The sequence below is a fragment of the Nycticebus coucang genome, chromosome 2, assembly GCF_027406575.1.
Source record: "Nycticebus coucang isolate mNycCou1 chromosome 2, mNycCou1.pri, whole genome shotgun sequence".
Classification (NCBI taxonomy): Eukaryota; Metazoa; Chordata; class Mammalia; order Primates; family Lorisidae; genus Nycticebus; species Nycticebus coucang.
In genome coordinates this window covers 123,625,214-123,650,244 of record NC_069781.1, presented here as the reverse complement: position 1 = coordinate 123,650,244, position 25,031 = coordinate 123,625,214, and the positions used below count along the sequence as shown (strand labels likewise).

General features: G+C 48.1%; 1 protein-coding gene across 1 annotated transcript in view; it reads right to left on the bottom strand.

The window, feature by feature from the left end:
* Positions 1–25,031, bottom strand: part of ST8SIA2 (ST8 alpha-N-acetyl-neuraminide alpha-2,8-sialyltransferase 2) — a 65,437-nt gene that overhangs the window by 7,131 nt on the left and 33,275 nt on the right. The window contains exons 2-5 of the mRNA XM_053558680.1: positions 22,452–22,514; positions 18,528–18,656; positions 14,445–14,702; positions 8,522–8,815 (exon numbers count right to left, since the gene is read on the bottom strand). Of these exons, the coding sequence (XP_053414655.1) occupies positions 8,522–8,815; positions 14,445–14,702; positions 18,528–18,656; positions 22,452–22,514 (744 nt within the window). The remainder of the gene's footprint in view (positions 1–8,521; positions 8,816–14,444; positions 14,703–18,527; positions 18,657–22,451; positions 22,515–25,031) is intronic.

Here is a 25,031-nt window from a genome sequence, read left to right as displayed (position 1 = left end):
ACCAGTCTCTTTCCTGGGCTGCAGTGTGCACACGTGCCTCTCCTGCTGAGCTGTGGGCTCCAAGGGGTGGTCAGTCCTGCTGCCTCTGTGCTGAGGGCCTTGAGGACCATGATTGCTAAAGAAGCAAATAGTCATTTGGGGTGGAAAGGGATGTTCCCCAGTGGAGGTATGTATGATTGGTTTGTTTTTCCTTTTTTATTTGTGATTCCATGGGGCTATGGCCAATTTTGTATAGGGTAGGTAGGGGGCTGGGGCAAGGTGGTATTGGTTTCTAAGAAAAAGATCTGGGACAGCAAGGGGCAGCCTATGGGTGGCATGTCCCACTGAAGCCCTTGCTGGTTCTGGGCTGATCGCCTACCACTCTGCCCATGTGTCCCCTTGGTGGTTCTGAGGTCCCCTCTCCTTGGCCACAGGGAGGCCTGGGCTAGAAAGAACCCAGAAGCAGTGCCTCTGCCTTCCCTGTCTGTTCCTCTGCCTAGGACATCCTATTTCTGCCCCTGCTGCCCTCTCCCTCTGCAGAAATTCTCTCCACTCTAGGAGGACAAATGAGCCAGGCTGGTGGGGCAACTGGCATCAGCTGTCCTACCTTCAGACCAGGGAACACCCCTGAGACGCTGACACTGGGGAGCCACGTCCCAAGTGGAGAACTGGTACGACTACCAAAGAATCCCCAAGACATCAAAAGTTTCTGACCATAGTAATTGCGTGTAATTGCGTGTTTCAAGTGGCGGTACCAGAGGTTATTAGATAAATGCCCACATTTCAGCTCTGCTCTGAGCTCCAGCTGAGGTCTGTCTTGTTTGAATCAGACATGTCCCTTCATCTTTCTCCAAACCTTCCTACCCATGCCACACGTCTCTCCTCCCTCCCTATCACTCAAATGAGATTCGGTGCATCAGCAGCAGCCCCTCTCGGCATCTTACGCGTCCCGGGCACTTCCCAGGGTGTCCTCAGCCCTGACATGTGCACCACAGAACCAGGCCCTGCACAGGGCATGAGGACTGGGCAAGGCCCTCAGATGGCAAGGAGCAGACCCGGGTCTTCCCTTCAGGCCTCTGACTCCATGTTCTTTGCCCTTCTAGTGCAGCCCCAGCAGATCTGTGGGCAGTGGGAATGTGGCTGGCCCAATGTGATTGTCCAGGTTCTATCCTGGGTGGCCATCTGCTTAGTCACCAGCTAATACATAGGTAGCACAGTGCTGGCTTAGGGGATGCTTGGTGCTGGAGTCAGGGCTTATTGGGTAAGGAGTGCTTGCTGAGACCACCTCGGCACTGTGCTCAAGAGAGCTAAGCTGGGCTTAGAAAGCTCTGGGAGACAAAGGCGAGAAGAATGCAAAGAGGAGAAGAATCCCAGTAGAGCAGGAGCTGATGCTGGGATCCTCCCACGGCTCCCTGGAAAGTGCTTATCTCCCTGGGTTTACCCACATCCCACAACAGGGAGCTCACCTGCTCTTAAATAGCACATTGTGTCTGCAGCTCCGAGGCAGAGGTTCTCCATGTAGGCTGCATGCTGGGGTCACCTGGAGCTTTAAGAGATGCCTGCATCTCCCTCCTAGCTGCAGCCTGGACGCTGGGACTTTTATAACCACCCCCAGAAATGCAAATGTGCAGCTGAGACTCAGTCCCCTTCTGCCTAGTAATGGTTCTGCCAAAAGAACCTAAGGATGAGCTATATTTAGAGAAAAAGAGTAAGAATCAGGAATAGTCACAGAGTTTCAAAGACGATTGGAGAAATCATCTGGCTTAGATTATAACTGAGTGAGCTGGGATTTGGGGCCTTGGTGTGGCCAAGGCAGTGGAGCATGGTGGGGACTGTGGCATCTCATTCAGGCCCTGGTTTTATTGTTGTCCAATATGATGCTCCCAGCTTTTCTGACTTTTTTTTTTTTTGAGTATCAGAAATCTGGATTTTTATTCCAATGCTCCAAATTTTTAAATGTTAGCAAACTCATTCAAAATTAAAGAAACCACCAGCAGCTGAAGCCATACTGGGTAAATCAAACAGGCCAGGTCTGGATAGTTAATCCATGGGCTTCCTGGATTGAACTCTACCTCTTTCATTTTGGCGAGGAAAATGTGGGGTCTAAGGTGACTTACTTGAGAAGAGACAAGCTTCTTAAGCAGCTGGCTAGTCATAACTGGAAAAAAGGGTTCTCAAGTATTTTTCACCCATGGCAATGCTGGGAGGGGTTGGGTTGGCAGTATGCTGGCTGCAGTTGCAGGCCAATGCTCTACCCTGGGACACTTGAGCCCACGTCACTCATGCTCACTTCCTGAGCAAATATAAGCCCTAACACTGACCAAATAAACAATGGTTTGCTTATTTTCTGCCAGGAAGGCCTTAGCAGGGGAAAGCTTTCAGAAATGAATTTCTTTTCAGGCCATCAGCACTATGCCCAAAACGTGGGAGAGAAAAAAGTCAGTGATGGGAGCCACCCAAGTAGTACATGGTGGATCTGAGGTCACGCAGATATGTGCTGGCCCTCCCCTGGATGCCAGTCCCAACATGTCCCTTTGGTGAACTCTTATTTTTCTCCTCCAAAACAAAAGCCCGTGTATCACATCTTCCTGGAAATACTCCCTTTGTTCTACCCTCTTTCCCCCGGCTCAGACTGTGCTAATCACCTCCAGCTGATTACCGTGCTTTGTTTCCACTTCTCTTACTGTGCCTCACAGCCCTGGCTGATAATTCATTCCTGTATGAATGGGTCTCCTACGCAAAACTCTACTGTGATCTCCCTGAGAGCAGGGACCGCAATTTATGCTCCTTCACAGGAGGATTCAAAACCATCCAATTCAGTGCATGCTGTGTTCAAAGCAAGGTGCAGGGACAGGCACACTCAACAAATACTCTATGCCCTCTCCCATGTCTTCCGGCATCCCTTCGTAATTGGGCCACAGTCACACGACCATTTCTGGCCCGTAGGCTGTGACAAGAAATGTGTCCTTTCTTGGTTGCTGTTCTTCAAGGGCAGGGTTCTCCCACTGTCTCTTCTCTGGCCTTGGAGAACTTCAAAGCCTCCTGTTAGGATGACATCAGCCTAAGATGGAAGACTCCTAGATGCCTGGATCACTGGTTGGAAGAGAGCCCCCGTCAACTCACATGGCACTTTCCAAGAGTGAGAAATAAACATCTGTGATGCTAAAGCACTGGTCCTGGGCTGTGTTACTATAGCATAGCCTGGAATTGATTATTCCAACTCCTATGGCACTCGGCAAATTTTGACACAAATGGAATTGAAAAATGGAAAGACACAGGGGAGAAGAAAGCAGTGTATGCAGCCTGATCATTGTGTCCAGCTGGGACAGAAATAAAAAATGCCCAACCTCTCAGGTCTGGGGCCAGGCTTTTCACCCGGCATCACTAACTGGGAAAGGCATTAACAGCAATGAGGCTCCAGAATGAATCACAAGCTCAGTGGCATGGCGGGACCCGCTTATTTCCTATTCTGTCTCCCCAGGTAAACAAGAATTCCTAAGTGACGTCTGACAGGGACACAGGAGTGCCATTTAATGAGCAGCTTGCTGAGTTATGCGGGAACAAATCACTCTCGATTTCCTTTCTATCTCCTCAGTTTGCTCTGGCCAATTTAGAGACTGTGTGCGTGGCTGACTTGTAGACTGTTTCTTTCCTTAGGATAACAGCTGGGTGTTAAAACACAAACTAATTAATCTCGCCTTCCCAAATGAGGTTAGCTGGGTGCATCCGGGACATTGTATTGACAATGCACCTTTAATATCCCAGTCTTGAGATTTTAATTAGAAGGCAAAGTCATCTCAAAGAAGGCAGCAATTATTTTTCAGATTGACTACCCCAATTGCTATGATGATTAAGCAGTGTACTTTATCAGCATGGACAGCAATCAATGAGGATTGCCAAAATCATCTCTAAAGCACATTTGTCCTTCTCCCTGGATTCCTGGGCTGGGTACGTGGCAAGAATAGTGGCTGCGCTACTGGCCAAAGAGACCAAGAGGACCTTCTCCAAGAAGCTAAAAACACAGGGACAGAGTTCATGAGGTCCTAAAAGAGCAGGACTTCCTCACAGGTGGCCGCCAAGGGACTCTTGGTGATATTTGTGTGCAAGAGCAGCCGCAGAGCTGGGGACAGAACTCTCGGGACCCTGGTGTTCTGCCCCTGTAATCAGCAGCCTCAGCCTTGATCTGGACCCCCCACAGCTCCCTGCTGTCCTTCCCTGGAAAGAAATGTCTGGGGCCCTGGTGAGCGGCAGTGCATCTCAAGATCAGACTGCCCAGCTCAGCAGTCAGGGAGAGCTGGAACTTCCGTCTCAGAATTTGGGACTGGCCAAGCCATGGGGATGCTGGAGACTGACCCTTGATCTCTAAGCTCTCCCCCTCAGATATTACCATGCCACTGAAAATTGTCCCATGTCTTCTGCAGTCCACAGGGTAAAAACTCTGATGGCCTCTGCCACACTGTGAAGCTCTGGAGATCTGGGCCTGCAAATCTCTCCCAGATCCTGGTGTGCACGGTCACACTGCCACAAGGGCCTTCTTGGTTCCTTCCAGGACACCTCCCATGTGCTCCTGGCTGGCAGTCCCTTCTCAGGCTCTCAGCTTTGATGTCACTTCCTGCAGGAAGCCTCTCTGGATGATCTTGTGCCCTACAAGCTGTTCTTCCCCCCTCACAGAGCCCATCATGCCACACTGTAATTACTTGCTTGTCTTTTCCTTCCCTGAAATTTAAAGTTCGGTTAACAAGTGGGCTGACTTTCTGCTTCTGCATAACTCCAGGAGAAGGTACTTCACACATCTTATTCAGTGAAGCAATGAATGAAAACTAGCAGGCAGGGGCCAGTGGGTCACTCTGGGGGCAATGTCAGGAGAGGTTAATGAGCCCAGCTCTCTTCTAAAACTTTCTAGACAGTCACCAGGTCAGGCAAGCAAACACTATCCTAGTCAGCCAATTGCCAAAATAGAAGGGGAAGACCATGCTGCCAGTCACTTCAGGGCAGCTGACTGCCTCAGATGGGCTGGAGTCAGAGGAGTACCCGGTGGAGGCAGAGATTCTCCTCTTGGCACAGATGTGTTGAACTTAAGAATCTTAGCATGGGAAGGAAGACCACCTAACCAAAAGTCATGGGTTGAATGATGTCCCTTTACCAAATTCATGTGTCAAATGAAGTTCTAACCCCCACTACATTGGAAAGTGACCTTATTTGGAGATAGGATCTTCACCAAAGTGACTAAGTTAAAATTCAGTCATTATGGTGGGCCTCAATACAAAATGACTGGTGTCCTTATAAACGGGGAAAATCCAGAGCAGGTATATAGGCAGGCCACCACGTGAACATGAAGATAGCCATCTGCAGGCCAAGGAGAGGGACCAGGGACAGTTCCTTCCCTTCCCTAACAGCCCCAAGAAAAAACCAGCTGTGCCGACCTTTTGATTTTGTACTTCCATTCTCCAGAAGACAATGCATTTCTATTGTTTAAGACTTTGTTACAGCAGCCCTAATTAGCAAACTAACATGCAACTCTAGTCTGTATGACATAGCTTTGCATCTCCACAGGCCATTAGGGGTTTGGCTACCGCCTGAATATCTCCAAGGATGCTGAATTCATGTCCTCCCAAGGGACAGTCAAGCTAATTTCAGACGATCTTATGATGGCATGTGTTTGAATGTTCTTCCCAGTGTCCAGATAAACTTAGGCCTCGTCCTCCAGCCTTGGTATTATACCTGGAACCTCATGAACCACCAAGGCAGAGGCCTACTGCACACACTACCCATGTTTTTACTAATGCCCTAATGGACACCCTACCAGGCCCAGTAGAGGGAGAGGACCATTGGCAGAAATTTACTCCAAGTCCCCTGAAGCCCCCTTCTCTCTATTTTCTCCCCTTCCTAAAGGCAGAGGCCAGTCTCACCCATCTCCCCTATAGTATTTCCTCCCGGGAGCTTCTGCAACTGAAGATGTGGCAATCTTAGATGGATTAATAGCCTGTTTGTTTGAAGGGCTTATTACTGGTGCTTAATGCTATTTTGACAGATGAAAGTGAGTCACTTACAGCTGGAATAGCTCTGGCTGCATAGGTTTCTTCCAGGTGGTTGCCCATTCCCCAACCAAGGGACTTTGTCCTTTTCTTCTTACCCTTGGGCTTCCAAATTATCTCCAGAGTTTCCTCATTCCAGGAAGAAAACACATTTAAGGCATGGGGCCTAAACCCATGAGATGAGGCCGCTACAGACCAACTCCGTAACAAGGATGAAGTGGAAAGATGCTGAAGGGACCCCTGACAGGACAACCTCCAGGCTAAGGGGTGTGGCCCTGGTGAGCCCTGTGTCCATACAGCCATCACTCTTCCTCTTATTGAATATCTTTCCAGGTTTCTCTTGGTGGCAAAGGGTTTCCTGTGTTAGCCATAGGCTCAGGTACCCTGGGAATCACCTTTATGAGGATAAGAATCCTTTGTGTGGGCTCCAAGGGCTTCCTGAGGTCACTTTGTGAATATGATTTTTTTTTGTTTGTTATGAATGTGATTTTTTATTTTCTTTTTATTATTAAGTCATAGCTGTGTACATTAATGCATTTATGGGGTACAATGTGCTGGTTTTATATACAATTTGAAACACAACAAACTGGTTAACATAGCCTTCACTGCCCTTTCTTAATTATTGTGTTAAGACTTTTATACTGTACACTTAATAGATTTGACATGTACCCATGTAAAATGCACCATAGGTGTGGTCCCACTATTTACCCTCACTCCTCCCATCCTCCCCTTCCCCTGGGGTCATTTTGAATTATGCTAAGACCCCCAGGATGCATCCATTGTCCAGGCTGGTCTCAAATTCCTGGCCTCAAGCAATCCTCCAGGCTTGGCCTTCCAGAACCACTGTACCCAGCTTACAAGAAAACTTAAGTGCTAATAGATCTGGGACTTTATCTTATTCACTACTGTATCGCAGTATCTAGAACAGGGCCTAGGTTTTAAAACATGCTTACAAATTGGCACTCTTCCATTAAGAGGCGGGGTCTATGTCTACTCTCCTTGATTCTGGGCCACCTTAGTGAGTGGTTGGCCAGTAGATTATGAGAGAAGTGACACTATGTGGTCTTAAAAGGTGATGCAGCCTTAGTCTCTGGACCACTTGTGCTGGAGATGGAGCCAGCATGTATGCAGTCTCACCACTCTGCGGCTACTATGCTATAAGGAAGCCCAAGCTAGCTCATGCAGAGGGACCCCTACGATTACATGAAGAGAGAGAGAGACTCATAGTCAACACCAGGTGCTCTGGCTAACACTATGCCACCTCCAGCCTATCTGACTGCAAATGCGTGAGACACCCTGACCTAGAACCGTCCAGCTGAGCCCTTCCTGAATTCGTGACCCATAGAAATTGTAAAATATATAAAATGATTCTTAAGTCATTAAGTTTTGAGGTGACTTATTTCACCATAATAGATAACTAGACCAGAGTGAATGAATGCTTAATATTAAACTATTTTCTGGTGGCCGTCATGATGGGCACTAGTACTATTCATAACCAATTTACTGGTCTAAGTGGCAGGGAGGTCAATGTCAGGCCAGATGAATGCGAAGAAACAAATAGGAGATTGTCAATTACTACTAGTTTGGCTGTGCTGTCAAAGAGCTTCATCTGGGTTGACGTGGACTTTTCAGTAGGAACCCCCTCCATAACCTCCTCAAAATTCCCTGCTTATTTTTTTTAATTCTTGGAATCCCTTTCCTGGAATTAGCGATCCAGGCCTGGCCAGGTTTTAGAGGACTAGAGGGGCCAGTGCTGCCCCTGGGCACTGTGTCCCTGCATGATTGGGTGTATCAAAACTCTTCTCAAAGAGAATACGTTCCTTTGCTTTAACTCTTACTTTTTCTTTCATATTTCCTAAGTGAAGTTTCTTCTCCATCTCAGAGAGAGCATCTTGTGGACAAAATCATATCCCATCTTTGTCTATCTTAGACCAATCAAAAAGAGATGCTTTGCAGAGTTAGCAAATATTACACTGGGATATAGAGATGATGATGGTGATGGTAACGTCCAGTGTCTCTACCGACTTTACTCCTTTTAGTCAGCATTTCACATATATCATCTCATCTAGTGTTCATATCTTCCAACGTTACCACTCTCACCCCTATTTTACAGACGAGGTCACTAAAGTTTTGAGAGATTAACATGATGTATTTGAAGTCAAGTACCTGTGATCCTGATTTTCTTGGAAATCACTGACCTGGGGTAGAAGTGACATGCCAGCCACTATCTCTCCTCCAACATTCACAGCATCTGTCCCACTGAGCCAAGATCACTCTCAGCACAGCTCTCTAGGAGGCATTCCCAGTTGGTCAAAATTGCCCTGCTGGATGAAACCCGTTTGCCAAATGCCCTTGTTTCTTAGGGAAGAGAGGCTCAGAAAGGCCAGGTGACTTGCTGAGGTCATCCCAAGGTGATGGGAGAGCTGTGATGGGAATGCATCTATTGCTCACCAAGCCCATCCCCCACACTCAGTGATGCTTCCCTGCCCCATGGGGAGGTCACTCACCCGCGGACAGCGTGCAGCAGGCGCAGCGAGGGGTATGCAGTCCGCACATTGACGCGGTGCTTCAGGATAAGCTCGTTGACCCACTCGACGCGCTCCTTGCCACCCCTGGCCATGAAGGCAGGGATCCACAGGATGCTGCCGTTGAGACTGTGCAGCCGTTGCAGCAGCTTCTCCCGCCACGTGGCATTGACCAAGTCCTCGAAGGCGCGCTGGATGACCGAGGGGTTCATGGTCACCAGGTCTGTCTTGAGCCCCACATCCCGGGCATATTCTTGCACCGGGGCCAGGTTGCACCTGCCGGGGGGTGGGGAGGGGAGAGGAAATAGACAACCTGGTTCTTTTGGGAAGCTGAGAAGTCTTCTGGTATGCAACTCGACTCCGTCCTTTGCTCCTCTTTCTTCCTACGCAGGGGATCTCTCCCCTCCTCACAGGCCCCTCTTGTTGCTCCTCTTCCTTTTCTTTCTCCTGCTGTAAATGTGTACTGAGCTCCTGCCACGTACCTAGAACTTTTCTAGGCCCCAGGGATGTAAAATGCCTGCCTCCTGGAGTTCAGGAGCTAGGAGAGGAGCAAAGAGGAAAGTAAGCCAGTCCTTGGCCTGCAAGATGACAGTGCTAACGGCAGGAGTGACCTGGCTCATCAGGTGACAAAGTAAGGTTGCTGAGGGCAGAACTCCCAGGTTCAAACTCAGCTCTGACACTTTTCTCGTGTGGTTCTGGGCAATTTGCTTAACCTCTCTGTGGTTCCTGAGGGCTTCCATTACGTTAGCTATGATAGAGATCACAATAGCACCTCTGCCTGGGATTCAAGGCGTCACCACACACCCAGCACTTAAAGCACTACTGGACCATAATAGGAGACTGATAAATGTTAACTGTTGTCATCATTATTCTGAGCAGGAGTAGCAGGTACTATTTCTGAAAGTGCTGACCACTGAGGGAAGTCCAGAAGGATGGATGAGGCAAAGTCTATTAGTGGACATGAAGAGAGGGCTTCTGTAGTTTGCAAAGTCAGAAGAACCAACTTGGGCACTTGTTAAAAATGCAAATTCCCCAGGTCACTTACCTTGAGATTCAGATTTAGCAGGTAAGCCTAAGAACTGATATTTTCCTTCCTTCTTTTTTTTTTTTTTTTATACAAGATAACCAAGCAGTTTAGGAAACATCATCCCATGGCATTTTAGGCAGAAGAAATGTATCTAAGGGCAGACAGGTCTAAAAAAGCATGTGTGTCGAGGGGAAGGCAAGTGGCTTGGCCTGACTGGGGTATATTGTATGGAGGAGCTGGAGCTGGAAAATCAAGCAGAGTTAGATATCAAAGGTCATATGTCAGGGACTTAGTTCTGAGGGCAACAGGGAGCTGCTGAAGGTTCTTGAGTAGAAGAGTAACTTGAACAGATTTGAATTTTAGGCGACAGATAATAATAAGTTACACTCTGTATGAGAGGGGATACAGCTGGGTATTGGAAGGCAAATCAGAGGCCATTGCAATCTCTGGCTGAACAAGTCAGGCTGCCTGGGTGGGCAGTTTCTGTTATTTAACTTGAGGACTTCCTTGTGGAGGATCTGGCCTGGGTGTGTACACCTGAGTTTCCTGCCTGTGCTGGGACTGGGGAGGCAGCGGCTGCTATCTGGAATGCAGGATTTGATGGTGGAGAAAGCACTTTGACTAATGGAAATACGTATAAGAAACCAGAATAAGTGCATATAAAGCAGAGGCTGGTGACATGAAGACCCATGGCCACTTGCCACTATCAAATGATGAAATTCAACTTTCTTCTTCAACAGCTGGGGAGAAGACTGGGCGTGGTGGCTCACACCTGTAATCCCAGCACTCTGGGAGGCCAAAGCAGGTGTATCACTTGAGCTCACGAGTTTGAGACCGGCCTGAACAAGAGTGAGACCCCATCTCCATAAAAAAATTAGTTGGGCATTGCGGTGGATGCCTATAGTCCCAGCTACTTGGGAGGCTGAGGCAAGAGGATCTCTTGAGCCCAGGATGTTGAGGTTGCTGGGAGTTCTGATGCCACAGCATTCTACCCAGGGCCATGGAGTGAGACTCTGGTTCAAAAAAAAAACAAAAAAAAAACATTAATGTACACAGCTATGATTTAAAAAAAAAATGTTGCAAACAATTGGGCAGAAAATATAGATTAATCAGAAAGAAAAGTAACATTTATTGAGCCCCTGGTGTGTGCCAGCCACTTGGCTGGTCCTTTAACATAGATTAGCTCATTTTATGATGACCCAGTTTTAACCACTCTCATTCCACAAATGAGGAAACTGAGGCCCAGAATGTGAGAATTAATCTGCCCAAACTCCTAGGAAGTGAACCGCCAGGATTTAAACTCAGGTATATCTGACTCAGAAAATCTACCTGCTGTTTTCAGGCAGGAACCCTCTGAAATATCTACTTTCCCCATTTGCACTCCCAGGTCTGGCTATCTCTGATTGTGGCTAAACATTGCAGGAGGAAAGAACTGTCTGGAGACAATTCACCTTTGGGGTCCCTGCTACAGCCCCCAGAGACTGAGGTGTCACTCCCAGAGACCAGGTCTCAGACACCCCCACTGCCCTGAAATCCAGCTGAGCAGGGCTTCCTGGCCTTCCTGAGGGCTGGGGGCCTCCTCTAGACCAGGTGGGCTCAATGAAGTTCAGATGCACTAGAATCTACCATAGGCCAAGAGGGGGCTTGGGAGAGGCAAAGAATGAAGTTGCCATGGAGCCCAACCCTGGTGGGCTCAGTGGGTGGCTTGGGAAGGTGGGGTGGGAAACACATGCCCAGATAAACATGGACTAGTCTGGGTGCCACCCACCAGTTGATGCGGTGGGTGCTGGAGACTAGGGACTGTGCAGTCCTGGGAGCAGGCCTCAGCTGCCTTCATTGAACACAGGACACGGCTCATAGCAGGGCTCTATGGCTCACCTGCGGAAGGGTAAGGTGGGGCAGGAGAGCTGTGAAGTCCTGATCTTTCCAAAGACTGGCCTCAGTGAGGATGCTGGGGTGGGGCGGCTCTGCTCGGAATGGATGGATGTGAATGGCTTCACTTAGGTAGGGTCAAGTGGGCCTGATCGAGGCTCTTTTGTCCAATAGTAGGCCAGGTCTCCTAGAGCGAATTCTGGGGCTAGCAATGGGGGGGGGCTGCAGTCATTGCTTGGGTGGGCTTGGCTCTGACAGGAAAGGAGTAGCTCCCTTCCAGAGTCACTACGCCCACAGGTGCACAGCGCTGAGCACCCTGCAGGCTGACAGGGCCGGCATGTGCGGGCTCTGAGGCCACATTGCCTAGTCTACAGCCCAGCCTGGCTCTTAGTGGCTGTGTGAGTTTGTCTCCCTGTGACTCAGTTTCCTCAAAGCTGAAGTAAAAACAGAACATTCCTCACAGAGTAATTTTTAGAATTAAATGTGGAGAGTTCAGGATAGCACCCAGTGAATGCTAAGGATGGTCACAGTAATGACTGGTCTGTGAAAGGGCATTTGCTCATCAGATGCTCCCTATGGATGTGTGTGTGTGTGTGTGTGTGTGTGTGTGTGAGAGAGAGAGAGAGAGAGAGAGAGAGAAAGCAAGTGAGCACACAGTGACATTTTGATTCCCAGACATCCAGGAAGTTACTCAGCAAACGTGATCCAGGAGGGGCACAGTGTCAGCCCTGCACTGCAGGCTCCCAGGGCTCTCTTGGGACCTGCCCCTGCAGCCCCCCTCCCTGCAGCCTTTGCTCCTGTGCCCCTCTTCACGTGTGTCCTGCTTCTCCTCACCCTTCTCATTGGAGTCAAGCCACCCTCCAGAAGCAACCCTGAACTCCCCAGGAGGCACCACGTTCCTCCAGCTCACTGTGTCCTGCCAGGACGCACACACTGGGGTTCCCTGAGCAGAGAAGGCAAGGTTTTCTGAATCTGTGCCTCTCACAGGCAGGAGCAGGGTGAAGGCTGGGGTTCATGGAATAACCCCCCCGATGGGAAGAACCTAGAAGACTGGAGGGGCCAGTGCTGCCCCTGGGCGCTGTGTCCCTGGCATCAAATGTGACGTCTGTACACAGTGCGGCTATAGAATCTTGTCCTAAGACAAGACTCTGTGAATCTATCCCAGAGACACAGAAAACTCTGAGAGCCAAGTGCATAGGCCTAAGGGTCAAAGGACACCACATTTTGGAATAGCTGTCTCCTTGGCATTTCAGGTCCCTATTTTCTAAGTGTGTGTGGGCAGGTGTGGACCTGACTTCCAGGGATAGGACAGAGAATGCTTGTTAGAGATGCAGCCTCTTAGGCCCTACCTCAGACTCGACTACCCTCCATTTCTAGAAGCCCAGGTGATTTGTTGTAAGGTGCCCTGGGCTAGAGCACAGATGGTATTTAGAACAGAAGGACCTCAAGGCTGGCCAGTCTGCCTGCCCACATTATAGATCATGAAACCAAGCCCCAGAAAGAGGAGGGGCAAGCTCCAAGTCACCTAACCCTCCAAGTCACCCGACTCGGCTGTCAAAGTGTCCAAAGGGAAACTGTTGACCAAAGTCTGCTCTTTGCCTCTGGCAACTCCTAGCACCCATGGGGTACAGAGAGCTCACTGTTGACACTCACGACTTATGTGGCTTACAGGTGTGACACTATCTAAAAGGCCTCCCTGGTCACGGCCCGGCACCCCTGGATGTGCTCTCATCCCCAGGAAGAGATATTTGTTCCCGCACCCTTCCTTTTCTGCCTTCAAATCAGACCAGACCTGCCACGCTTCTGGCCTGCCTGTCCCCTCCCCTCCTGTCAGTCCCCTCCACCAATCCTTAGACTGGAGGGCTTTAAAAAAACAGGGATTGAGCCGTGGGCTACGCCCTGTACACACAGACCTGGCAAAGGCTGACAAAACTAAAACAACTTTGGCAGCCAGGCTATGGTAGCTCTCAATCCCAGTGGACATGGGCAAAAAGACACCATTTCTTCCCATGTCCTGAGGTCCGGGGAACTCTATGATAAAGCTGCTTCCCAAAGCCCCAGGACAAGGCTCTCTTTGCACTAGGACTGTCCCCACAGAAACCTGAGACACAGAATGAGACTCTGCTGGGGCTGGGGAGCTGTTCGGAAAGAAACCCAAGGCTCTGTGTGCCCTACTTTTGTCCAGGGGACAGCAAGGCCTTGTTTCCGAGTCTGTATGGGTTGGGGGTCAGGTGTCAGGACCACAGGTAACTGTGTCCAAATGTCCCAGGTGACTGAAAAATGAGAGCTGTGTTTTAGAGAAAAAGATGGTCCAGTAGAAAGTGCAAGTTTCCCTGTTACTCCCTCTATTCCCAGATTGTGATGGCAGGATAATATAATTACTAAGGGAGCCCCTTCCAGGAACACTTAAAAGTTTTGCAAACTTGGATCAACAACCAGCCAGCCAGGAGACTTTCTTACCAATTTTTTGTGCCAGGCTCTACTAGAAGGTCATCTAGTAAATATTTTTGGCTTTTCAGGCTTTATGCTCTTGGTGTTGCAACTCTTCAATTTTGCCTAGCTACTCCACTCTGCCCAATTTTCCACTCAACCCAGCTACTTCACTCTGCCCAGCTACTCCACTCAACCCAGCTACTCCACTCTGCCCAACTACTCCATTCTGTCTTGGAGTGAGAAAGCAGCCATGCACGAACTCTATTTAATAAAGCAGGGCTGCTGTCTACCCATCTCTGCTTTGTATCGGTGATTCTCAACCTTATCTATATAGGACAATCACCTGCCCCCCACCCCAACTCACCCCACCCCTGTTGATTTAACTGGTTTGAGGTACAGTCTGGACATCAGGGACAAGGCTCCCCAAGTGATTCTGATGGGCAATCACGGCTGAGAACAGGGTTGAACTCAACCAACGTGTCTTATTTTGATCGCTTGGGACAGCTACTAATGTTCACCGTAAGCACAGACTGCCTGCTCCTCAGGCCCAGAGCAGCTGCTGTGGTTGGGTACCTGATAACAAAGCTGTGTGTGTCGATCTCTGGCCCACAGCCGCTGTTCAGCAAGACCCCTGAGTTGCCCACGATGGCACAAGTCCGGAAATGCTTGTTCTTCAGCGGTGAGGTTCTGGGGAGGAGCTCGTAGAGGTTCTGGGACACATTCATCGTGCTGTCGCGATCAAAGATGTAATGAATAATGTCTCCAGGCTTCAGGGTCCCCTTGAGGACAGAAATGTCCTTTTCAGCATCCAAGAACTTTAAAATTTGCTTCCTATGAAAACCAAACACACATGAGGACAGTCAAACCCAGCTTGTCCTATGTCCCCCTACAGGGCAGCTGCAGTTCTGCAATCAGGTGGAAAGGCTGAGAGTCCAGATGCCCCCAGAGAGGGTGCCAGGCAAACCCAGAGGCCACTATGGGGTAACTGAGCTCATGTTGCTGTGGTCACACCCTCTTCCTGTGAGAGGGGAAAGCACCCCATCAGGACTGGAAGTGACTCCTCACAGAGGGCCCCAGAAAGAGGGGTGACCCACCATCCTGGTTTGCCCAGGACTATCTGCGTTAAGCACTAGAAGTCTCACATCCTAGAAAACCCTCCAGTCTTAGGCAAGCCCTGACATTTTGTCGCCTTACATCATCCCCCCACCTCCTTAGGGGGAATCAGGGCCATCATCTGACAGGGAATCCTGAACTAGGAACAGGATGCCAGGTGGGACACGTCCCTCAGTCCTCACTGGCCTACTTCTCTGGGCAACAGGGCTTCCTAGAGGTGCACAGGAGTGTGGGTGCTGTGAGGTGTATCCATATGTCCACCTCTGAGATACCGAGAGGGTGACCTGCCATCCTGAAAGCTGCCCTGTATTGTGAGCATGTCCCCCTGTTCCCAGCTGCTCTGGAGCGGGGGGCGGGGGTGTTGTAAATACTGACGCCTCTGTCCCCACAGCAGGGCTCCTCTGGGTTGCTCAGGAATAAAGGTGACCACAAGACAGATCTCTAGGCCCTAGGGTAGCTCTGAATCTGGAGAAGGTTCTCAAACCATCGAGCAAAGCACACTGAGGGGACAAAGCAGGGTCAGGAGGGGGCCAGTGTCCTCTTTGACTTGCCAAGGAAGTTTTACCAAAAACACATCCCCTGCCTCCAGACCCTGCGGGTCCTACCTGCGGGTTTTACTTGAAGAACTGTCCAAATCACCCATAAGGTTTTTAGGAATGATTCAAGTCATAAAGAGAAAGAAACTTTTCCCCAGATCAGCTAAAATTAAATTGATTTCCTGCAGAGATCCCCTAGCTAGAGCAGATAGGAAGATACTGGTCTTTGTTTCCACAGTCCTAGAGGCTCCGAATCTTCATGCACTTTGAAAATATGAAACCCTGGGTCAGGGGTGGTGGCTCATGATGCCATGACACTCTACTCAGGGTGACAGAGTGAGACTCTGTCTCAAAAAAAAAAAAAAAAAAAATATATATATATATATATATACGTATATAAGAGAAACCTTGTAGGATGGCTGCCTATCATGCACACCATGGCATAGAGGCCTGAAAACTTGTGGATTTGAAATGTTCATAACCTGTGTAAGCTGCACATTCAATCACTTGGAGGGAATTTGGAAGCTCCTGGCTGACACCTGAGAAAGCCTGAGTGGCCCCAGGTCTCAGGTCTCAGCATGCTTTCAAAACTCTCCAGGTAACTCTAACCCACGTTCAAGTTCAGGAGCCTCTGTGCAGCCAGGGGGTCAGCTAGAACACTTGCTCTTCTTCCATGCTCTCGTGAAGGGGAAACCACTCTTGCTGAATAATTTCTCTCTCTTGATGGAAAATGAGGCATTGTTTTTACTTACTACGCTTTACTAAGGATTATATGACTGGACAAACTAACATAGTTTGCAAATTGCTAAAACCCTTGCAATTACTTACCCCAAAGTATTTAAAAGCAAAGAGAGCCCCTAGAAAGCCCATAAACAAACACCTCTGTGAGTGAATTAATTTATAACTACTCATGTAAAATTACTATCATTAAACATAATTCCTTATCACTCACAGAATCTTTTATTATGAATACTTTCAATGATTAATTGACTGAAGTTGAAGGAAATTCTTTTTCCTTCTGGGTGAAAGCACATCATTCCTGCCAGGGTGACTGTGTTCACAGGGTCCTTACAAAGGCCACACTCTGGTCTTCAAAAGGTGAGGGGGTGATGTCTATTTCTTAACCCCATGGGGGGCGAAAAGGAGGGCAGGACTGTGAGTGGGCTTGTGCTGGCAGGAGGGTTTCATCCCCAGGTGGCACAGTGGGGTGAACTGGCCCCCCGAATATATGTCCACCTTCTAACCCCTGGAAGTAGTGAAAGTGACCTTATTTGGAAAGAGCATCTTGGCAGATGTAATTAATCTTGAGTTGAGATCATCCTGGATTACTTGGGTGGGCCCTAAATTCAATGACAAGTGTCCTTACAAGAGACACAAGAGGAGATGACGCAGACACAGAGGAGCCACGTGACGATGAAGAGAGACTGGAGTGCTGCACCCACCAGGAGCACCTGTGGACCCCAGAGGCTGGAGGAGGCAAGAGGAAGGGTCTCCCCTGGAGCCTTCAAGGGAGTCTTCAGAATTCTGGCATCCTCAACCGTGTGAGAATACATTTCTATTGTTTCAGGCTGCCAAGGTAGCGGTCATTTATTATGGCAGCGCTAGGGAATAAATGCAGGTGGGCTCACCAACTACTTGGTGCCAGTGATGGAAGGGGGCAGCTGTCAGGGCAGAGGGCCCACGGGGGGGGGGCTCCAAAGAGACACTGAGGAGGGGGTGGAGTGTGGCAGTGGGGCAGAGCAGGGTCTGTGCCTTTGCGTGGCTTCTCAGCTGCCACAACCCCAGGGCTCATACCTTTCCATACCCACACGCAGCCATGTCATGTCCCCAAACTAGGCCTCTAGAGCAAGGGGGTGGGGGTGTGTTCATTTTGACAGGGAGCCTACTGGAGGGGGCAACTTCTCTCTCTGTGTGGTGACACTTTGGGAGGCTATTTTTCTCTCCCTCCCTTGGTAACGGCCAGGGATGGCCATCGAAGCCTTCCCCATCTCGTCCTGGCTACCATGCCAACCTCCCCCATTCCCTACCCGCTGCTTTATGCTCCTGCAGCACTGTGCACAAACACCAGCTCTCAGACTCTGTACGTGCAGGAAGCACACTGGCGTGCCTTGAAAACTCCTAATTATGCTTCAAAACCCGTGATTTTAGTCCTCTCATCAAAGGAATGACTCTCCCCTCAGTACAACCTCTTTTGTTTCCACTGATTTGTAAGACACAAGCCTGTGAGTATCATACGGCACCATCCTGTCTTTGCTCATGTTTGTTTTCCCCACATACCGTGTCTGATTTAGCACCTGGGTCCCCAGCATAACGTGTGGAAATGAATAGTTGGATTATACTGAGAAATCGTTGCTGAGTCAATCACAGCTGCTCAAAGTGCTGAAGTTGTGTCATAACTCCTTCTGTGCAGGTCCCCATTCCCACCGCCTGAGGATGTCTGCAGTGCTTTGTATACATTACTCTACGAAAATCAGGACGAAAGCCACTCTCTGGCTAAACAGACCTCTGCTTCCTAGGTCAAGACGCATGTCAGTTCCTGGGTCTCTCCAGCTTTTCATTTGCAGGCTGTGGGACAGGGGATGCCTATGCAATCAAGGATGTGGGAGGGGTGCTTCTATAAGGTCAAACGGAACTGTCACAGAAAGGGGACAGGGCTCCCAGCCAGGCCCAAACCAGAAAGGACTTATTATGCCAGGAAGGAAGAGAGGCCTCCACTGCTCGGGTTCTTTCTGCCGCTGGCCTGAGCCTCACCCCTTCCAAACCTGGGACCTCTGTAGGGTATTCCTGCTACCTCCCAGGCTCCAGTCACTGCCTACATGTGCGGGGCTGCTAGGCTCGCCTTGGGTTTTTTATTTCCAATTGATCACTCAGAGATGAAACCTGCCCCAGTGGGAGGGAAACATTTTATTTCTATGCTGACTTCTTTCCATGATGGAGAGCAGCAATTTGCCGGCTTGTACTGAAGAAGGCCAAAGCTACCTCTTGTCCTATGGGTAATTACCAGTACCTGATCCTCAGAGAGAGCGTCTGGTTGTGTCTCCACGTGGATGAGGCTGGCTGGATGGTGTGCTTCATGCTTTCATTACTTCTGTCAACGACAGCTGGCGACGAGGAGCCGTTTATTACAACTTCAGCTCTGCGGGGGGGGGGGCGGGGGGAGGGTAGACATGATCTGTTAGCATGCCGATGACAAGTCTAATAGTTTTGTTTTTGCACAGGCTTGAATGTAAACTTCTTCACAAGAGCAAAATTGCAGTTATTACCTGAGGAGAGAAGGAAGTCTATTTATCTTCCAGAACGCACAAACTCTCTCCCTCAGGTATAAGCGACATGCATTCTTGGAGACAGGAAAAGGGGGTAGGAAACTGTCTTTCTCCCGCCACCCCCAATGTTTCCTCCCTGTGAAATCTGGCAGTCACCATCAGAAGGGTAATATTTCTAATTCAAGCTATTGATAAGAAACTCCACAAGGACCAGGTATATTAGCAGCACAGTTATCGAATGATAAGCTTATAAACTGAAAGAGAAAACAAAAGCTTATTCCAGGATGATGTGATTGTAGCCTGTGGCTTCTCCCTCCTCCCTAGTTTCTCATCACTCTCTTGCAGGTAACTGAGTTGCCCCTGGACACATCAAACTTGTTACAGAGTTATCTATGTGGCGTCTCTCCCCCAGGCTATGAGCAGGGGACCTCTCTCACTCATTTCTTTATTCCCTAATGGGCTAAGATAGCAGGTGCTCAGTAAAAAAAAGGTTTGTTGAATTGGAGTTTGAACTTGATCCTGGGGGTAGGTGGTGGTGTTGGGGCTGGAGTGGATAAAGGAACCGGCTGGTTTTGTGTGCCCTGGGTGGATTGTGCTTCTAGGTACACATCATCTTTCACCTGACTCAGAACACCAGGCATTATGGGACCTACTTGAATTCAGAGGCTTGAAATCTATGCTAGTAGGTGTCTAAGAAACTAGGTTATGATTCTATCTTTAAAGGCAGCATAAGAGCCAGTCTGCTTTCTGCCGGATGCACACAGATGTATGTGGGTCACATCCAACCTTCTTTTTGTCAGTGCTGACAGCACATTCTCCCAGTTAAAATGGTAAGTGGATTTGTGATGCCAAATTCTGAAGCTTTAAAGGGTTCAAACCAAACATCTCTGTCCTCTGCATTTATCTTGGAACAGCCACGTTTAAAAAGATGAAATCCTGTTAGCGAGGTCTAAATCCAACGCTCTGTTTTGACTTTTGTAGGTAGGGAAGAACTCAGCTAGGGGTGCACAGCATCTCACCTGTTCCCCTCACCTGCCTACCTCTGTTGCTCAATATTTCTGGCTCCTCTGGCTGATATCACTTGTCTTGGATTCAAACATATGTAACTTTGCAGAGGACAGAAAATTAAAAAGTGTTTTGAGTAAGGCAGATGAGTCCTTCTGGCATGCAGGCTTAAGGTAGCCTGTGTGAGGACACAGAAGGCCTAGCCCTGGGGGAATTTTACTGTTTTCATGAAGACAGCAGAGGGTATGTGTAGTGGAAAGATAAGCGGTGTGACCTTAGGTCAATCACTACCTCCCTGAGCCACAGCTTCCCCATTTATAGAAGATGGTGTGGAGGAGGTGGATACCTAGCTCTGAGCTTCTAGAATTCTAAAAGGGCCATCAATGGTTCTTGCACGTGCCACTGGCTGCCACCTCGTGGGGCTCTAGGACCTTGTGGGGCATCACCCCTTTGGTACTGCTTACTTCTGTGTGGGCTGCAGGCAGGAGCAGTGGCCTTAGGACCACGTATTGAGCTGCCTAGGACCCCAAGCTTTACTGCAGCCCAGCAATGTATATGATAGAAAAGCTCCAAGGTTTGTGATGAGGAGTTGTCTTCCTACGAGACAAGCTGATATTCCCATCAGGCATCAGTGACTGGGCCCGGGCAGCTCGTGGCTTAGGGCAGATTCAGTCTAGGCTGATGGTCCTCAGAGGTCCTGGGGCAGGCTGGATGACACCATGCTCTCTCAGCAGAGAGGGCTCTGCAGAGGGATTCTCTCTTGGATACTTGGAGAGGGGATCTGTTCAGACACCTCCCGGAGGGCTTTCCAGACTTCTCTTGAACACAGGGTGGTGGAGGCAGGGAAGGGAGAGAGATAAATGCTGACACAGGTGCTGTCACAGTTCCATTTCTGTCCTCACTTCCTGGCGTGACCTTGGGTGGGACCTTGCATGGCCAGCTGTGGTCTTCTGGGACTCTAATCCTGGCTCTTTCACTCTCTAGCCGGGGGACTCAGGAAAGTCCCTTCAGGTCTCTGGCCTCTACCTTCTTATTTGTAAACTAGGGGGATGGGTTAGGGAACCCCAGGTTTCAACGGCTCTGTGCTGCACACACACAGTTAGGAGAGTGAGCCGGCTCTACACAGCTGGATGAGTGTGTCCTCCTGTCCTCAGTCCCCTCCACCAGCTCCCAAATGACATTAGAGGTTTAGGCTGAAGCTGCTTTGCCCTCCAACTCCTAAGCTTCACCATCAGTGACAGTCTTCTGATGCTGCAGAAACAGCCGCAGTGAGAGTAACACGCGTCAGTGGAGTGCCTTTATATATTGGCACTGGGCTTGATGGACCCTTACATTCACTGGTTCTAATTCTGAAGCACCCTTCAAAGGAGATGTTGCAGTATTTTTCTAACTGAATGAAGAAGCAAAGTGTGGGGCGGGGGAGGGGAGGAAAAAGCACTTGTCCAGCTCTGGTTAGGGGCCTTAGGGGACCATGGCTGCCTGGCTCCCAAGACTGTTTTTCCCACCTCCTATACTTGATTCCCATGAGATTGTGCCTCCCTAAGCCACCACAGGGACTTGGGCTAGAGGGACAGGATCTTCTTTCTTGAAAAGGGGAAAATCTTCTTACAACAGAACAGGGAGGGACTTAGGGACACACAGGCGTCTCCTTTCTTGCTGTTGTATTTGCATTGCATCAGGCAAGATCTAAGCTTCATTCATAGCTCCAAGGTGGCAAAGAGGCCACTAGAGATCCAGAAGCAATGATGTCAGGGATGGGGGGACATTTTCTTGAGTCAGTCATGCAGTCAGGAATGGATATACTTGATTGGGTCTTATATGGTCAAGAGATCTTAAAAAATATGGAAGGGCAGACAATACACTGTCCTCAAATAATATGGACCTCTCATTCCCAGACTGACCAAATTAGGATATTTAGAAAGCAAAATAAGGCTTTCATTTTGAGCAGTGGCCTTTGTTTATGTCAAATAATTAAATGCTTCCTTTCACTGCTCCACAGCTATGGGGCACTTGCCATTGTAGAGAATGGGGACTTGGGAGCCTGGTGCAGCCACAGCAAGTGGCAGGCTTGGGCTTGTTGACTTGCAAAGCATTTGCAGGCTGCCCTGTATTAGGCTGTCAGGGCTGTCCCAAAGTCTCTCGGTCCTGCACTGTCACATGAAGTAGTAATACTCTTTCAGAATTTGGACTGCCCATTCAACAATCAGGATTTACATTACTGTGTTGACTCCCTTTGTTTTAAGAGGTCTCAGCAAAGTTCCTGAGTGCTTTATTTTCCATTTTAACCTTCTGGACAAGTCATCAACCGTAATGAAATTAGGAGAAAGTTCTGGCTCCCTTCAGGGTCTCCATTGCTCAACAAAAATGTAAGTTAACAGTAATCTCACGGGTGGTCCAAGCACGACCAAGTGGGTGGGCTTGTTTCCAGAAAGTGACTCTTAGCTATCTGCATTTTCCATCTCTGCAACCTCTAGACCTTGGGCCATTTCATGTGATCTTCCATTGACAGCTCCCCCCAAAAGCGATTAGGGAAATGCAAAGCCAAAGTGAAACGAAACAGATCTATTTGCTAAGTAAGAAGGGCACTATCCAGCAAAGAGAAGAAGCAGATTAATAGCTGCCTTACAGCAAAAACAAATGAACACAAAATCTAATTTACAAACCTATTAGATTTGCTATGTAAGCTGTTCACAGCTGATCTGATTGTACCTCTGCCTCCAGAATTCCTGCAAGACAAAGGAAATGCATTATTTATAAACCCAGCTCTTCTTCGAAAAGTCCTCTTCAATTGCCAGGAGATCCCACAGTCCACCAGGAGAACTACAGAGGGAGGATCAGGTCTCACTCTGAACTCTCCAGAATGGGCAAATTGCTGGCCCCCGCCATAGCTCAAGAATTTTACAGGTAAGGAAACCTCCCAGATCTTCCCCTGCACCTTGCCCCCTTGAATGTTATCTCAATTAGCACCCATTTGAGACTGGAAATAAACCCCCTTGGAATTAGTTTATCCTTCTTGTAACTTAATCTCACAGGACAGTGTGATTTAACATGACTCGGCATCTGCTTTAGCATGACTCAGCATCTTCTCCACCTTAACTCCCTCTGCTTTAGCCTGACTCAGCATCTGCTGGCCATCTTCTCTTATTTTCACTCACATGTGATGATGTTACCCATCACATTCTCTCGAACCTGGAGACACCAGAAGTTCAATGTATGCAACAAGATTACTCCACAGTACCTCCAGCCAAATGTGATAATGATTGCGTTTTTGGTGGCCAGAGAAATGATATGAAGCAGTATCATTTTGCTAGGAAGCAGGGAGGGAGTAGGTGGGTAAAGGGGTCTTTTATTCCTTCTTCTGGAGACAGCTTTTGGAATGAAGCATTCTGAGGCCTTTTGTAGCCCTGCTGTCTATTCAGCTCTGTCCGATCCCATTCTGTTTGGCCACACGGTTTCATCCTGCTCTCTGTCACTCTAGCCTGAAGGATGATGTATACACGTGTCTCTGGTATCCCACTTTGTGCCTGGTGTTTTAGAAAAGTTGTATATGAGACTAATTATTTTTATTAATATGCATGGGGTGTGTGGTTTGGGGAGGTACAGAGGACTTCTGTCATTTAAAAATGTTCTATTTAGCCTCAGCATGTTGGTGCACTCCTAAGAAACAATGAAAATCATGGGGGAGATTATGATTTGGAAGAAACCTTGTCATTAAATGAGAACTTTTTGGGAGAAGTGAATGGTTATCCTGACCCTGGTTTTAAGTTTGGATTTTTCTATCTGCTTTCCTGAAGATTAGCATACATATCTATAATGGATATACGACAATGTATGTGTGTGCATACACACACACACATATATACACATACACACACACATATACACACACACACACAAGGTGGCCATAAAGTTTGTGTGCAATTTAAAATTTAAAATTGCACACAAACTTTATGCATATTAATATAATATGCACACCCCATGTGTATTAATAAAATAATATATATTATATATAATATAATATAATATTAATATGCACACCCCATGCATATTAATAAAAATAATTAGTCTTATATATAACTTTTCTAAAACACCACAATTTTAGATTGCACACGAACTTTATGGCCACCCTATATTTATATATGTCTTTTCCTATCAGATTAAAAGGTCTTTCCAACATTTGGCCTCAGGAAGTATTCCCCTATTCACAGCAGATGGCTGGACACCAGGAAAGGTGCTGAGACTCACCCAGTGTCTCATCCTACCCTCCTTTCAAGTCGAATTTTACCACAAGTCTAGTTACTACTTACACAGAATATCATTGAATCTTCTCGTTTTAATATAACGCCTGATTTTTTTTTTCTCTCTCTCCATTTCCCCCTGGGATAGCAGAGTTCTTGTACATTTGGGAATGTCCAGTCAGCTCTAGCCCCATAACCATCGTCCACTTGAGCCAGACCTTGAGGGCATTGCGGGGTCTGCTACAGCCCCCTGTCACTGTCCTTCTGCGTCCTCCCACCCCAACCCAGTCCTCAAAATCAGCCCTCCTTGGAGGGAAGGAAGGCCTGCTGGGCCGGATACTAAGTGGAGCACAGTACTTAAAATTGCAGGAATAGCACAAGAGTAATGAAAGCTTAATGGAACAAAAGAGTTTGTCTAGAAGTTACTTATACGAATTGACAAATGACTTTGAAAAATCACTATCAAAGAGAAATTTGGTAAATGGTTTGGAGTAGCTGGTTAACAACTTGGGGGTAAATTGGGAGAAAACGGTTGAGCGCTACCCTACTCTAGACAGCACAATAAATTTTAAATGGATTTAACCACTGTTTCGCAAACATCAGTAATTCTCACATTTCTAACACCAGTTTGTCATATTTATCACCCACACACTATTATCCACTTATACGGAGTATTTTAAAATTGATTCATCTTTAAAAACTTATCCTAAGCAATATCATCTGTGAAACACAGGCTTGATAGGATACCATGATTATACTTTTGTTTAAGAAAACCACACAACCATTAAAGCTAAAATACTCATCAATGGAGTTGCTAAAATCATCTCACTTTATCATGAGTAAAGCCAGGACTACTCGCACCACCCTCTGGGGAAGACTGAATTAAACAGTTAAATATTTAAAGAAGGCAAAACACGAGAAAGTGGTGAGAAGGTGGAAGGGGTTGCTTATCGAATCTTTGATGAGGGATAAGGAGTATATGTGAAGGACTTTCTAAATTCTTCT